This window comes from Schistocerca nitens, chromosome 2, assembly GCF_023898315.1.
Source record: "Schistocerca nitens isolate TAMUIC-IGC-003100 chromosome 2, iqSchNite1.1, whole genome shotgun sequence".
NCBI lineage: Eukaryota > Metazoa > Arthropoda > Insecta > Orthoptera > Acrididae > Schistocerca > Schistocerca nitens.
In genome coordinates this window covers 745,556,033-745,571,992 of record NC_064615.1, presented here as the reverse complement: position 1 = coordinate 745,571,992, position 15,960 = coordinate 745,556,033, and the positions used below count along the sequence as shown (strand labels likewise).

Below are 15,960 nucleotides of genomic sequence, written 5' to 3'. Positions count from 1 at the left end.
CAAACGCATTTGCAACTATTGTACCTAATTTTCTGGACAGCTCGATCTCGCACTGGTGTGTAACGTATTTCAAATCGAGCGTGCAGGTTTCAGTTTTCCCTAATGGGCTAAATGACTCTCTTGTAATAACGTGATGTGTTTATCTCACAAAAAGTTTAAATGAAACTGAATTTACTCTTCAATCACATCAAGTTCATAAAATAAAATTCACCACATAGGTCAGTGAACTGTACACGTGCACTTTTAGCACTCTGAGTGATAATTCATCTCGGAGTAAAAGCCACACATAAATTCACACTTTTTTTTATGCACACAAAATTCAAAACACCTTTCTATATTAGACAAATAAATTATGGCATGTAATTACTATTCAAACATTTCCGATTCTGAATAAACTTCAAGAACTTGTATTTCATAATCAATAACATTTTATCGCCTGATGTCTGGATGATGACGTCACGAGTCGACACTTGCTTTGAATGAACGAAATACCTGTACTGAAAAATACTGTCCATTGAGTAATTTACTGACTTTTATAACAAATTTGGTGCTCGTTGCATCACTACAATGGGATTTAGTGTGCACATGTGCCTTGTTGTTGTTGGCCATTTGCATGTGAAAATGTCACTGTACAGTTTGCGTGAGTGTGTAGCACTTGTGATGGCCTACTATGCGAGCAATAACAGCCCAACTGCGGCTCAAAGAAAGTTTGCAACAAGTTCAAACTGAAGACAACCAGTACAAGTGTGCTAACAATCAGAAATTTGATTCACATGTTTGAGAGAGTGGTTAGTGTTCGTGATGCCCGTGTTGGCAATATTGGTTGGCCAGAAAGGGTGAAAGCACCTGAAAACATTGAGAAGACACGTGCTTTGAGTCAAACTAACCTCTGGAAATGGATCAGATGAGATGCACAACAGTTGGGAATCAACCAGGAGACACTGCGACAAATTGTTATAGAAGACCTACATCTCTTCCCATACAAAATTCAAACCCATCAGCCCTCAAGCTGCAGGGCCATGGAACAGTAGTTGTGTTTCGCCAACACTATTGTCCATAGAATTGACGTATAGGACCCTGATGTGAATATGGTTTGGTTTAGCGACGAAGTCCTCTTTCATTTGGGTGGGTTCATCAGTAAGCAAAATTTGTGCATTCGGAGGACTGAGAATCTGCATTTTGCAATTAAAAAGTCTCTTCTGCCTCAGTGGGGACTGTGTGGTGTACAATGTCCAGTCACGGAATAATTTGTGCAATATTCCTATCAAACGGTATGTGAAGGTTTTGGAAGATGATTTCATCCCCATTATCCAAAATGACCCTGATTTCGACAAGATGTGGTTCATACAAGATGGGGCTCAACCCCATCAAAGCAGGAATGTGTTTGATGTCCAGGAGGAGCACTTTGGGGACCACATTCTGGCTCTGGGGTACCCAGAGGCCACTGGCATGGGCGCTGTTTGGCCGCCATACTGTCCAGATCTCAACACATGTGACTCCTTTTTGTGGGAAGTAGTAAAGACAAGGTATACAGCAATAAACTCAAAACCATTGCTGAGCTGAAAACAGCCATTCAGGAGGCCATCGACAACATCGCCGTTCTGACACTTCTACGGGTCATGCAGAATTTCGCTATTCATCTGCGCCATATTACCACCAATGATGCCAGACATATCAAACATGTCATAACCTATATCTGAATATCTGTAGTGATGTTTACATGTTGAATAAAGTGTATACATGCCATAGTTTCTAACTAATTTATGTTTTTTCTCATCTAGTTCAATAATTGTCACCCTGTATGTACTTGTAGAAAGTTACATTGACATCTGACCATGTCTTCTGGGTGCTTCACTTTTTTTATCAGGCAGCGTAATTGCGGACACATAAATGAATGAGTTTCTGAAAGCCCATCACTGTGTATAACCTTGCCAGTATGGCAAACATAATGTCATTGCTTGAATTAAAATTTTTGTTGAATTCTGGAAATGTTAATAAAAACATGTCAGTTGTAAAATACCATGGTTGTATGGTTGATCTTTATTGTAATTTTATGAGGTATTTTGAATGTGTGGGATTTTTTCAGAGTGTTCAGAGCAATGGACTCACCTTATATAGCCAGTTTCTCTTCTTCCAATCTTCTAACCATGTGTGTAAATGATTTGTTAGTCAGGTTCTTTAGACATAATGTGTGATTGCATATACTACATTAACTAAATTAGCAGCAACATTGTTGTCTTACAAAACATGTATCTGCTATACATGAGTCATACAGTCTTAGATACTGATGAGTCAGGAGGTACTGATTGACTGTACTTAATGTATTTTTTTTTGCAGTGGTGCTTGATTAGATGGTAGCTGATTGATTCCTGGAGGTTGGAGAAATTTTCATCATTAGTAACTGGTCAGCAGCAGCGCAACATGATGTCTTAAAGTTTCTGACCACCGACTTTTTGTAAATGACCTGTATTAAGTCCCAAACCCCTTAGCAGGAGTGGGGAGACATGACACTGCTGATGGTAATCTGTTTGTTGGATTGTTATGTGAAACTCAGTTGTTCCTGTGATGTGCTTCAAGAGCAATAGGCTGTGTGCCAGCACCAGGTTTACGTTACTCCTTTTATCATTTACGATACAAACAAAACACTGAATACTACTTGCACCCGTCATAGTCTTGAATACTATACAGTTAAAACCCTGACGTACATGCAGTCAAAATTACACTCAGTTGAAAGGCTTGTACCAGAGAATGATCCACATTAAAAGTAAGCAAACATCCAGTAATGAATGAGTCAGATAGTTTAAGACACTGGTCTCATTTTCACTTAAGTCAGTTCATACAGTGGTCAAGACACTGCCCTTGCATCAAAGAACAATAACATTTAAGTCTCCATCTGGCCATCCTGATTTAGGTTTTCTGTAGTTCCACCATTAGATGACCCTAAAAACATGACTGATTTTCTACAGCATCCTTATCCAATTTTTCTCTCTCTTCTGACTGTGCCATTGCTAGGATGTTCAGTTTCTCTCTCTCTCTCTCTCTCTCTCTCTCTCTCTCTCTCTCTCTCTCGCCTCTCTCTCTCGCCTCTCTCTTTCCTCTCCCCCTCCCTCCCTCCCTCCCTCCCCCACCCCTCACTCCCCACCCCCACCTCTTTCTTCCATGCTTTTCCTAATTCACCTCAAGAAATTGCCAGAACAATTCCCTCACAGCAGACCAAAACCAGTATGTTTCTGCATTCTGTGTGCTGGACTTATGCTAAACTTTTAGTATTGTCATTGTCAGTGTGGTTTATCTGATTCTTTATTTTCCTCCCCAACTTAAAGTGTAAAGATATGATTTTTAATAAACCTCTGTGGTTGTGATTTAATCTCATGCCTGCAATTTACGTGGTGATTGAGATGTGTGAAACAACATGTACATGTCAGTATTGCACTCTCTAAAATGTATTCTGCATCTCACTCAGATTTAAGTTGAAAGAACCAATGTGCCTTTGCAGATTTGACATATGAACATGGAGCAGGTATTCATTTATGTTGTCAGGCATGTTCATCCATTGCATGGAAATCATATCCGCATGAACCATAAAAAAAGTGCACTTACCATTCCTGGTTCAGCTAAACAGTGGATATCAGTCTGCAAGCTAAACTGTAACTCTTTCTTTAACTGGACTCTACACTAGTGATCCTGGGTCCACTAACAGTGGGCAAGAGACCACGTTTGCTGAGTCATGTGGTGCCCTTACGTAAGGGGAATGTATAATACAGATCTCTGATCATACAAAGCATTCTCTTGGAGCTTATAGTACACAGTCTGATGGGAGATGTGTTACTGGCGAATTTGTACTGTGAAGTATCTGTACAACACATGATGTGTCAGTTGGACATTTTTGTGCACTTGAGACAAGATAATAATCAATACTGCCTTTGGATGTCTCCTGGAATATTCACCATAGCCTTGAAATAAAGCCACTAGTTACTCGTGGCATTCATTCATTTATCCCTGGTTGACATTCATCTCCGGGTGATGTTCATCTCCTCCTGTTATCTGACCAGTGTTATGCCATCAAAATGTGTTGTCTCTACCACCTTACTTCCATAGAATTCAAATGTTGTGTGCTAAACATATGCATCACACAATTAGAAACATTTATAAAGAACTGTTGAAGGACTGTTGAAGACAGAGTGAATATCACATTTTTCCATGTTATACTGACATAGGCCTGTTGACAAAGTCTTACCACGACACCTTTCTCATGGGTCTCAAAATGTTTGTTAGCTTGTGGATCTCGGAGATGTGTTAACTTTGGGACTTAGGGGTGTACTGCGAAAGACCATAACCATACTGTAAATGCCAATTAAGGAGTTTATTTCTACAAATAATACAAATGTAGGGCTGATTCTCCCTCTAAAAACCTTGGAGCTTCCCAAAGTGAGATGACTTACATGCTTCAACAACACACATAGCCATATTGTAGGTGGCATCACAACAGAAGGGTGACTGGGGGGGGGGGGGGGGCTGGCTAGACTAACCGGTGTTTCCTGGAGAGAGGATCAGCCTTTTCAGCAGTCGCAGAGGTAACAGTCTAGATGAGTGACTGATTTGGCTTCGAATTTTCTCATTTGAGAGTACTGAAGGCACAATCTGTCTGACTTACTATAAATCATTCAACAGCCTACGTCCCATAAAATATTTCTTTATCTAAGACAACTGATTTCAACAGACTTTGCCATCATCTTCCGATCTTAAAACCCCCTTTTTTTTTTTTTTAATGTGTTCATTTTTTGTTGAACCTCACACCAAGTTGTCAAATGGATAAAAGGTTTGTCATAACCAGAATATTTAAAAATATAAAACACCTTGTGCAAAAGGCCATGTCCAGATGTTTCTCTCTCACAGACGCTTCTTACATCACAAAAAACATAGTACACATTACCACATCTGTAAGCTGACAGATGTGCTAGTGTGTACTGCATTTTTGTGATGTAACAAACATCTGTGAGCGATACATACTGTATATGGACATGGCCTTTTGCACTAGGTGCTTTCATAACAAAAAGATTTTTAAAATCTGAAGATGACAGCAAACTCAGTCAAAACTGGTTGTCTTGAATAAAGAAATATTTTATGCAATCTAGGCTGGTGAATGACTTTTAATATTAGCTAACATGACCTTGCTGTGTTAGTATTGCAAACAGCTAACAGCGAGAGGAAACTACAGCTGTTATCCTTCCTGAAGACTTGCAACTCTACTGTATGGCTTAATGATGACGGTATTCACTTTGATAAAATATTCTGGAGGTAAAATAGTCTCCCCAGACTGATCTTGATAGTGTCTATTCAGGTGGATGTTGTCATCAAGAAAAACAAAACTGGCATTGTACAGATTGAAGTATGGAATGTTAGATTCTTTAATCAAGTAAGCAGGTTAGATAATATAAAAAGGACGGCAGGCTGCCTCTTACACCGTCTGTGCAGAGACGGGACTCTGTGACTTCCCTGTTCTCTACATGCTCGGGGGCTGTGTTCAGCACCAAACAAGTTTGTGACACATTGGCAATAGTGAGTATTGTCTGCAGTTTTCATGCAACAGTAAAGAATCAACTGTACACTATTGGGATGTCATATTACGAGGGTCACTCCAAAAGAAATGCACACTATTTTTGAAAAAATACAGTTTTCATTCTGCATGTGTGAAAGTTTTACAGTGTGTAGATACGTCCTTCCCACTTATTTTCAAACGTAGTTCGATCTGTTCTCGTGAGTGGCGCTGTCACAACAGGTCTTCAAGATGGCTCCCACACTTTACGTTCGTCAGAAGCAACATGCTATCAAAGAATTCCTGTGCTGTGAAAATGAGACAGTGGAAAACATCCACAAGAGGTTGAAAAAGATGTATGGAGATGTTGCTATCGATCGCAGTACAGTTAGTTGGTGGGCAAGCAGGTTACGTGATGAAAGTGGGCATGGCAATATTGAGGATTGTCCTCGCAGCAGGAGGCCTCATACTGCACACACTCCAGACAAAGTGCAGAGAGTTAACGAATTGGTGATTGCTGACAGACGCATCACAGTGAACGAATTGTCATGCTACGTTGGGATAGGGGAAGGAAGTGTTTGCAGAATACTGAAAGTGTTGGCATTAAAAAAAGTTTGTGCCAGGTGGGTTCCCAGGATGTTGACAGTGGATCACAAAGAAACAAGAAAAACGATATGCAGCAAACTTTTGGAACAGTACGAGAATGGTGGAGATAAATTTCTTGGAAGAATTGTGACAGGTGATGAAACATGGCTCCATCATTTTTCACCAGAGACGAAGAGGCAATCAGTGGAGTGGCATCATGCAAATTCACCCAAGAAAAAAAAAAAAAATTCAAAACCACACCTTCTGCTGGAAAAGTTATGGCTACGGTGTTTTTCGATTCCAAAGGACTCTTGCTTGTAGACATCATGCCAAGTGGAACCACCACAAATTCTGATGCATATGTGACGACACTGAAGAAACATCAAGCTCTACTGAGTCATGTTCAACCACATCGGCAAAAGCAGGATGTTTTGCTGCTGCATAACAATGCCTAGCCACATGTCAGTCAAAAAACCATGGAAGCGATCACAAAACTCGGATGAACAATACCGAAACACCCGCCTTAAAGTCCTGACCTGGCTCCATGTGACTATCATCTCTTTGGGAAACTGAAAGACTCTCTTTGTGGAACAAGGTTTGAAGATGATGACTCCCTTGTGCACACTGCCAAACAGTGGCTCCAACAGTTTGGTCCAGAATTTTACCGTGCAGGTATACAGGCGTTGGTTCCAAGATGGTGTAAGGCAGTTGAGAGGGATGGAAATTATGTGGAGGAATGAAAATATTGTTCCTAGAGGATGTATCTACACCCTGTAAAACTTTCAAACATATAGCTTAAAAGATGGATTTAAAAAAAATAGTGTGCATTTTTTTTGGAGTGACCCTCATACATTATAAAATAGGTTTAATGACAGTTTGGGCTTAAACTGCCATGTAATACTATCCCTGATGTTACTAAATCTGTACATTAAGCAAGCAATAATGGAAATGAAGGACACATTTGGAAAATGAGATGAAGTTCGTGGAGAAGAGATAAAAACTTTTAGGTTTGCTGAGGACATCGTAATTCTTTCAGAAATGGCAAAGAATTTGGAAGAGCAGTTGAATAGAGTGGATGGTGTCTTGAAAAGAGTGTACGAGATGTACATTTAAAAAAGTAAAATAATGGTGATGGTGCATATTCAGATTAAATTAAGTGATGCTGTGGAAATTCAATCAGGAAATGAGACACAATAAGTAGTAGATGAATTTTGCCATTTGAACAGCAAAAACTTACTTATGCCCAAACTAGAGTAGATATAAAATGCACACTGGCAATAACGAGAAAAGTGTTTCTGAAAAAGAGGATATTGTTAACACTGAATTTAAGTTTTAGAGAGCCTTTTCTGAAGGTAGTTATATCGAATGAAATCTTGTAAAGAAGTGAAATGTGGGCAGTAAAGAGTTCAGACGAGAAGAGCATTGAATCCTTTGAAATTTTGTGCTACAGAGGAATGTTGAAGATTAGATGGATGGATTGAGTAACTGATGATGATACACTGAGTTAAAATGTGGTGGTGGTGGGGGGAGGGGAGGGGGAAATTTATGGTGCAACTTAACTAAAGAAGGGATCAGTGGATAGGACACACACAGAGGCATTAAGAAATTATCGGTTTTGTGATAAAGGGAAGTGTATGTGGAGGGGGTAGGGGGGGGGAGGTGGAGTAAAAATTGTAGTTGGATATGAAGGCTTGAATGGATGTAGGTTGCAGTAGTTATATAAAAATGAAGAGAGTATTATGATTATGTGACAGATTAGAATGGAGAGCTGAATTAAATGAATCTATGGATTGAAAACAGCAACAACAACTCTCAAGGGTGTAGAAATGTGCAAAACTCTTATAATAAAGTCATGAGGAAAGAAATTTTGATTTCTGTTGTGGATGAAAATTTACGGTATTAATTTGAGATGATGACTGAAAGTGGAAAAAAGACAAAATCAAAGTGTGATGTTCTTGGTGTGTGACTGTGAGAACAGCAGACCTAGTACTACTAAAATGTGAATTTCCCAATTTACAGCTGTAGTTAACTATGTTTGTGACAGCTGCTTTATTTTTCAGGTGATAACCTTAGATAAAGATTAGTTGTCAGTACTTCCATAGTATTAGATTTTTGTTTCTAAAAACTTAAAACAAAAATTACAAAGAATAGGCTAACCAGCTTCTGACCTGAGTAACAGATCCCTCGAAAGTCATAGTGCATCACAAACCTGCAGAACTGAAGGTTTCTGTGGCAGTATTCAAAGGGAAAGTTTAGACTGGAAAAGAAGGCATGGAATGAGAGAGATAGGGGTATAATGAAGTAAAAAGTAAAACTTGTACATTTATCATGTCTTTTACCCATGTATTTGCAGTTGGTATATTTTAATTTTGTTTGAGTCATATTTGATTGCTTTGAAATATGTTTTGTTCATACTAAGATATATTTTTTGTTTTGTAGCTTATGTTTGTTGTAATATTATCAAAGTTACTCTGTTTTATTTTCCATTGCTTTTGTGCAGGATGAACTTGAGAGAAGTGAGAAAAGTGGTGCCTGCAACCAAAACACGCCCACAGATATAAATTATGGAACTCCAGACAATGTGCATGATTCACATGTTTTAAATAGGTTACAGACACGCATAAGAGAATTGGAGGAAATAGTTGAAGGTATGATGTTGACCATCTTGTTACTTGCCTTTTGGTATTTGGGTTAGAGCTGATAGTCATCAATATTAAGTGTACAGTTTGAGTATGGAACAGTTCACAATGATTTAGGGCAATATAACATAACAAGCAATTCTGGATAGCTTGCAATTTTAAAATGAACATTAACAGTGAATAGTTTTCTAAAAAGGAAAATTAAATTTAGAAAATTGTGAAATCACAGAGGGACAGAACATCGGGCCATTACCGTATTTATTCGAATCTAAGCTGCACTTTTTTCCGGTTTTCGTAATCCGAAAAACCACCTGCGGCTTAGAATTGAGTGCAAAGTAAGCGAAAGTTCTAAAAAATGTTGGTAGATGCCGCCACAACTAACTTCTGCTGTCGAATATATGTAGCGCTACACAGGCATGCTTTGCAGGCACAGAGATACATACTGGCACCAAAACCTCTGCGTCAGCAAATAAATTAAAAGAAAAGGTAGAAGAATGTAAACATTATGCCATGTATTCTTTCATGTTTGCTGCTATCTCATTTAAATCCTGTATGCCTAATAAACTACGAAACTAGAGTGCGGCAACAGCAAACATGGAAGAATATACATATCATGTCATGTTTATATTCATATTATTCTTATGCTGAATAGTGATACAGTCAGAAACGAAGCCCGGCAACTGACTAGATTTTTAAATCTAAGATGACTCTAATTTCTGTGCAGAATGTAATGTCCTAAAGAGCCGTCTGCAAAGATTTTCAAATGGAGAAAAATTTTCGCTAAACTCTCGTTCAGAACATCTTCTATCATACACAGTCTATTACTTGGTTCTTGTTGATCATTATCAAAGAAAGCAGCAGTGTAAGTAACAACAAATAGCAGTCTCTTGCCCTTTTTTTTTTTTTAAAAAAAAAAAAGCTGCGCACAACAGCAAGCCATGCCGCGAGCGGCGACAGGTCGTAAACACTCATTATCAGAACGCGACAAACAATGCATGACACAGTACAATAATGCATTTTCAGCTTATAGTGACGTAAACACCTATAACAAAGAGAACGAAGCAAAATAAGCAATCGTATCAAACCAGACAAAACACGTGAAAAAGAAAGGATACCCATATAAATACGGATGGAGGCCTGACACATAGCAATGGCTACTTGGTAAAGCTTAACTGTTAAGCTTACGACTCGAACCAAACTACTGTAGCTGAATGTCATCCATTTGACCTAAATTGTGTCTCATGTTACAATGGACCAACATGGTTTTGATTTGGAGGTGTGGTATAAAACTTTTCTCTCCCCTTGAATTTTGAGTCTCAAATTTCAGGTGCGGCTTAGATTCGGGAAAATTTTTTTTCCTTGATTTCGATGCTCATTTTTCAGGTGCGGTTTCGATTCGAGTGTGGCTTAGATTCGAATAAATACTGTACTTACCTTCAGGCAGTGTATGCTCAGCAACTGGGTAGTGGTCATAATGAAGATGGGCAGTTCTGTGTCCATTCCACCACTCTCAAGCTATGTGTGGAAAACCATCCAGTGACCATACTTTTCTTAGTAAACTACAGGAGTCATTTCACATGTTGCGCTTCTTCTGATGTTATATGATTTGCTGTTGGTCAGGCTAGAGTAGGTGGGAATGGGTGGATGAATGGGGCAAATTACTGTGGGATATGCAGAAAGGGGGCCAAGGAGATTTTTTGTGATGCTAATGTTCTTTCAGGAAATGACTTAAGAAGTTAATGGCTTCCAGGTAAATAAATATTTTTATAATAAACTTTATTGCGCACAAGTTACGCATACAGCTGTCTGTGATTGATTGTACACATTAGTACATTGTATCGGTCCCAATGTTTTTCACAGAGTTCACATGTGCATATCGAGTTTGGGTCGTGGTATGTCTTCATCCTGCAGATTATGTGATGGTAGCCATGTACCACCATGGAATTTATGAAGTGTCTCAGCTCCTGGTTTGTGCCGGTCCATGCTCTGTTCATCATGGCCTCTGAAGAGTTGAACTCTGGCCCTATCTCCTCCTTTTTCTTCACCCTTGCTAGCTGTAGTTTATTCCAGTTGTCTGTGTAGGGCAAGTTGAATTTCCATCTCAGGTCTTCTATTGGAAATGTTTCTCTCGCGAGTTTGCATGCTAGTCTTGGCTTGGTGTACTTGGAAATTCCGAGGGCTGCCTCCAGGAATCTGGCTTCCAGTTTTTCCATTCGTAGTAGGTTTCCATAGCTTAGCTTTTCCCATGTTATCTCTATTCCATATGTTAGAATAGGAATGATTTTGGCTTTGAATAGGGCCATGGCTGTATCCAGCGATAATTTGCTTAAGGACTTAATGTCATACATGGCCTTGGTTGTGGGTGCTGCTCGTTGTGTTTGTGGATTCTGTATGAGTGTGCTGTTGTCTGAACCGTTACACCCAGATATTTGAAGCTGTTCATAGTTTGTAGAGTTTCTTGTTTGAGGTATATTTTGTCCTTCGTGGATAGGCGTCCTCCTTTTGTGAAGACCATGTGTACAGTCTTTTCTGCATTTATCTCCAATACATTGCGATCAGCCCATGTTCCAAGAACATTTATTCCTTTCTGTAGTTCATTTGTATCATGTGATCCCATCACCATGTCATCTGCATGTATATAGATGTTGAGGGATGGAGCCAAAGTTCTTATTGCTAGGACCATCTTGTGTGTGGCTACATTGAAGAGAAGGGGGCTGAGGGGGTCTCCTTGTAACACTCCATTTGTCTGTGTAATTTCTTGTGGGGTTGGTACATTGTCTGATATTATGATAGTGTTTTTGCTCAGGATGTTACGTGTCAAGATGCTTAGTTCCTTGTTTTGTTCTACCATCTGTTCCAATTTGGTACGTGTTATAGTACTGTTGAGATTGTCTAACGCCTTTGTGAAATTGATGAATACTGTGTGGAATTTTCCTTTCGGGAGTCTCATTTTCTCCTCTATGTCATGTATGAGGTGTTTGACTGCATGTTGGGTGCATCGGCCTTTCCTGAATTCAAATTGTTCCTCTGGAATCTTGTCGATTACTTCTGCTACTCTTACATTCATTAGGCTCGTCAGTATTTTGAGGAGGTTGTTCTCTAGTGCGATTCCCCGGTACAAGTTTGCGTCATGTGGTTCTCCTTGCCCGCTGTACAGCATTCTGATTGTCTAGGTTCTCCATCTCTTCGGGATTCGTCCAGTGTGCAGACATAAGTTCATCATGTCCATAGTTGCTGGATGTGTTCATTGAATATCCCGTCCAGCCCTGCTGCCTTCTTGTTCTTTATTGTTGATTAGTGTTTCTAATTTCCTCTGCCGTGAATCTCCTGATGTTTTCGTATTTTCTTGTTGTTTCATGAGCTTTGTTGACTCTTTGTTGATTTAGGTTGTTGGTGAAGTAGTCCTCCCAGACTGGCATCTCTATTTTCCCCATTGTCTGTGACTTGTGGCTTTAGAGCTATGTAGGAGTTTTCATTTGGTTCTTTCACCACTCTTCTAGCCTCAAGTTCCGTGAAATTGTCCCGTTTTTTCTTTATGGGGTTCTTATATTCTTTGAGTCTGCTAATGTGATTAGATCATCCTGTTTTTGTGTGTGTTTAATCACATGGAGGGCTAATAAGACACTCTTTCTCGCTGTGTAGCATTGTTGATTGAACCACCTCTTTGCCTTTCTCATGTTGGTTGTGGTGGTTGTGTCTTTAATTAAGTCTTCTAGAGCTGTTTCTGCAGCATCTAGGTACTTTTCCTGTATTTTGTTTTTAAAGACGGTAAGCTTGTCTCCATTTTTGGCTGTTTTATTCTCATCTATCTTTCTGGAGTTTCTTCTCATGTGCTTTGTTTTCCATTGTGTGCATTTAGGTCCTTTCATTTTGAAGGTAGATGTCACTAGACAGTGTTTATTGTTGTCTCTGCAGCAGAATATATCACCTTGTGGTCTGTTATTTCGAGATTGTTGCCTTTGTAAAGGATTATGTCTATGGTGCTGCTACCATTGTATGTGTGAAGTATGCATTGTTTTGTCTCTTGTTAACCAGTGTGAATCCCTCTTCAGCCACCATCTGTAGTAGTTCCTTACTTCTGCAGTCGTTCTTATTTAGTCTGCAGTTTAGGTCTCCCACTATAATAATACTATTTCCCAGTGCTGTCTTTTCTAGAGAGGTTATCACGGTTGTTATGACATCCTCAATCAGGGTGGGGCGTTCAGTGTAGAGGCCTATGAAAGTCACTCTCTCAGTCTCCATTATTACAGTGTCTTCTTGTTCATATATGCAAGATGCTATTCCTATTGCTGGCTTGTAGAAGCAGGATATTCCTTTCGTAGGGTTTCCTTTAGGTCCTTTTTTTTTTTTTTTTTTTTTTTTTTTTTTTTGCAGGAATGTGTTTTGAGTGGAAACCGGGGATTTCTATATTGTCCATTGCAAGTGTCTCTGTCAGGATGAGTATGTCATGGCTTCCTAGAAGCTCGCCTTCCATCAAATCTAAAGCGCTTCTTAGTCCTTCTACATTCTAAAGAAGTAGGTTAAACTTTTAGTTCGGCATCTCGGATTTGGGGGTGGAAAAACCAGTATCTTGTAATTAGACCACCTTCAGACCATTTTTCTGGATCTGTGATTTTGTGAAGCCCATTTAGTGTCATGCCTATGTTGTAGGCTTTTAGTGTTCCTCTGGATTTTATTTCCTCACATTCTATTATTTCCATCACCTTTCGAGGTCTCGGATAAGTTTTTCCAGTGTAGAGTTTCAGTGTAGCCGTCCTATGTAGAGCCACGCACTGCATACTGGTGCCTGGAGTGAGTCTTCTGTTGAGTCCGTTTCTTGTTGAGGTTGTTGCTGCATGCCCACTACTGTTGGGGTCATTGTCTGTTGATTCCTTCGGCAGTTCCTCCGCATGACTTCAATCCATGCTTGATTGTTTTCTTCACCGGTTGTTTTGTCGGAGTCTGCTTCATTTTTGTCATCCCTTGGTGTGATCTCCTTGTCTTTCTTGTCATTGATTATGACTCCTTGTGTGGTTGGCGGGTTGAGGACTTTTCACATTGTTTCTTTTGGTTTGGTTCCACTTGGTATGGTCTCAGCTGTCGTTTTTACTGTGGCCCCGGGCCCAGCTAAGTGTGTAATTTTGGTTCTGATTTTTTCATCTATTAAATTTCTTAGATTGTTGGTGAGATGTTCCGTCATGGCTTCCATTTTTGGTGTTAGTTTTTGTGAAATTTTTTCTTCTAGCTTGTCTTCATCTTCTCTTTCCAACTCGTTTGTTTTCGCGGGTTGTAGAGTATCGTGTCATATCTTCTTGCTGTCTTTGCTGAATGGGTTGCCCTGGTGGCTGCTAGGCGTCGGCACTGGTAGGTTGCTGCCCGACTGTTTGTGTGTGTGGGGCTACTTGGTGTTGCCTCCTGACTGCCGTGAGTGCCGTGCTGTCCAGCAGGTGTCGGTGGCATCTGGTTTCCGTACACTGTTTCATGTTTCGGGTCGCTAGATGTAGCTAGTTGTCCTGCTGTGTAACTGTAGTCTTCCTCTGTTTCTGTTCTTTTGCCTGTTTTAACCTCATTTTGAAGATTCTTTGTTGCCTTTTCAATTGCCTCTAAGGCTGATTGTAGATATGCAAATAAGTTTCGGATGTCACTCACGGTGCTGTGCAGAGTTTCCTTGGATTATTTTTTCAGGTAACTGCTTCCTTCCACTATATTTACTATTTGTGACAGGGTAGTATCGAGATGCATCTTGGTCTTCTCTGCCATCTTGATTTATTTTTGGGAAATGATTCTGCCTTGAGCAAGTGTAATTTTCTTCCTTTTTCACCCATACATATTTCATTGCAGTTTCACCTTCATCAGTGGGTTCCCTTTGTTTTGTGTCAAATAAAAGGAAACATTTTCGAATTAATACATATAATTTTAGGGTGTGGCAATTGTATTCCTAACATTTTAACAAAATATGTACCTTAGTAGCCCCTTCTGTTGTTAATGTAGATGTTTGTTGACTGCAGTACAGCTGATATTTTGGTGCAATTTGTCATTGGGTTCCATAAATTCCATCATGAAAGAGAGCCTTCTGGGATGTGGAAGTGTCAAGCTGTATGTTAGAAGGCAGAAGCAGCTTCTGCTCGGCTGCTTCTGTAAATGTACACTGACAGTAAGTTATGACCATTGCTGATCTGTGCACCCTGATAATTATTAGTTACTACACTACTTTATGTATGCAGTAGGAGAAAATAGTACATACATAGCTATTTGTTTACTGGAAAATTTAAAAACATGGAATATGAATGTTAATATTAATGGGAATTTGCCTTATAGAACATGTGGCTGGTAAGATACTCTCCTACTTTGTTGATGAATATCAGGGGAATTCCAATTTCCTTTCTGATGTTTACCAACAACCTGTTAAAGACTTTTGTACCAGAATATAAAACTCTATTCTGGGCATAGCCAGGGTCATATAATGTATTTGGGAAGTAATATTTTTCTGAGTTTTGTTGAGAATATCAGAGTTCATCCTAAATTCACTCTTATTTTTAACCACAAGTTTCTTTAGTAAGCGAATATATTGACACATGGGTGAGAGAATCCCAATGTTCCAAAAGAGCCTTCTGGGAGGTGTTTGGTCGTGATTTCAACATAATATTCTCATTGCATCCTTTTCTAGAACAGTTAATTGTTTGACCTTTCATGCATTTTATCATAGGACAGCACTCAGTGAGATTATGTAAAGTGTGTTAGCAATCCCACCTGCAGATCAGTAGGGTGAGAGAGATTTCTAATTCAAAAACACCAGAGCAGGCAGAACTGAGATTTTTGATTAACTTACCCATGTGTTAAACCCACATTAGTTTGTTGTATCTGGATACCGAGAAATTTCAAACACTGGAACTGTATCTTGGTTTTACTGTTCTTCTTTATTTTTTATTTTTGGAATTGCATTAAGTGAAGTGTTCCAAGATTTTCTGCTTACTAGTTGTAAACCTCTTTCATTACTCACAGCTCTTTTTGTATTGTGGATGTATTTGTGCTGTTTATCAGTGTATTCATTTTGTCAGTAAATGCCAAACATTTAGAAGTTCCTTAGATGTATTTGGTAAATGATTACTGCAGGTCAAGAACTGGAGTGGGGCAAGTACTGAACCATGTGGGACACCATATTTAATGTTTCCCCGCTCCGAATTGTTATCGCTGAAGAGCTGCTTGCCATTGAAAATGCCT

General features: G+C 39.4%; 1 protein-coding gene across 1 annotated transcript in view; it reads left to right on the top strand.

Annotated features, from left to right (window-relative positions):
• The window catches only part of LOC126236970 (golgin subfamily B member 1-like), a 535,118-nt gene that overhangs the window by 60,696 nt on the left and 458,462 nt on the right, over positions 1-15,960 (top strand). The window contains exon 3 of the mRNA XM_049946677.1: positions 8,622-8,769. Coding sequence (XP_049802634.1) covers positions 8,622-8,769 — 148 coding nt within the window. The remainder of the gene's footprint in view (positions 1-8,621; positions 8,770-15,960) is intronic.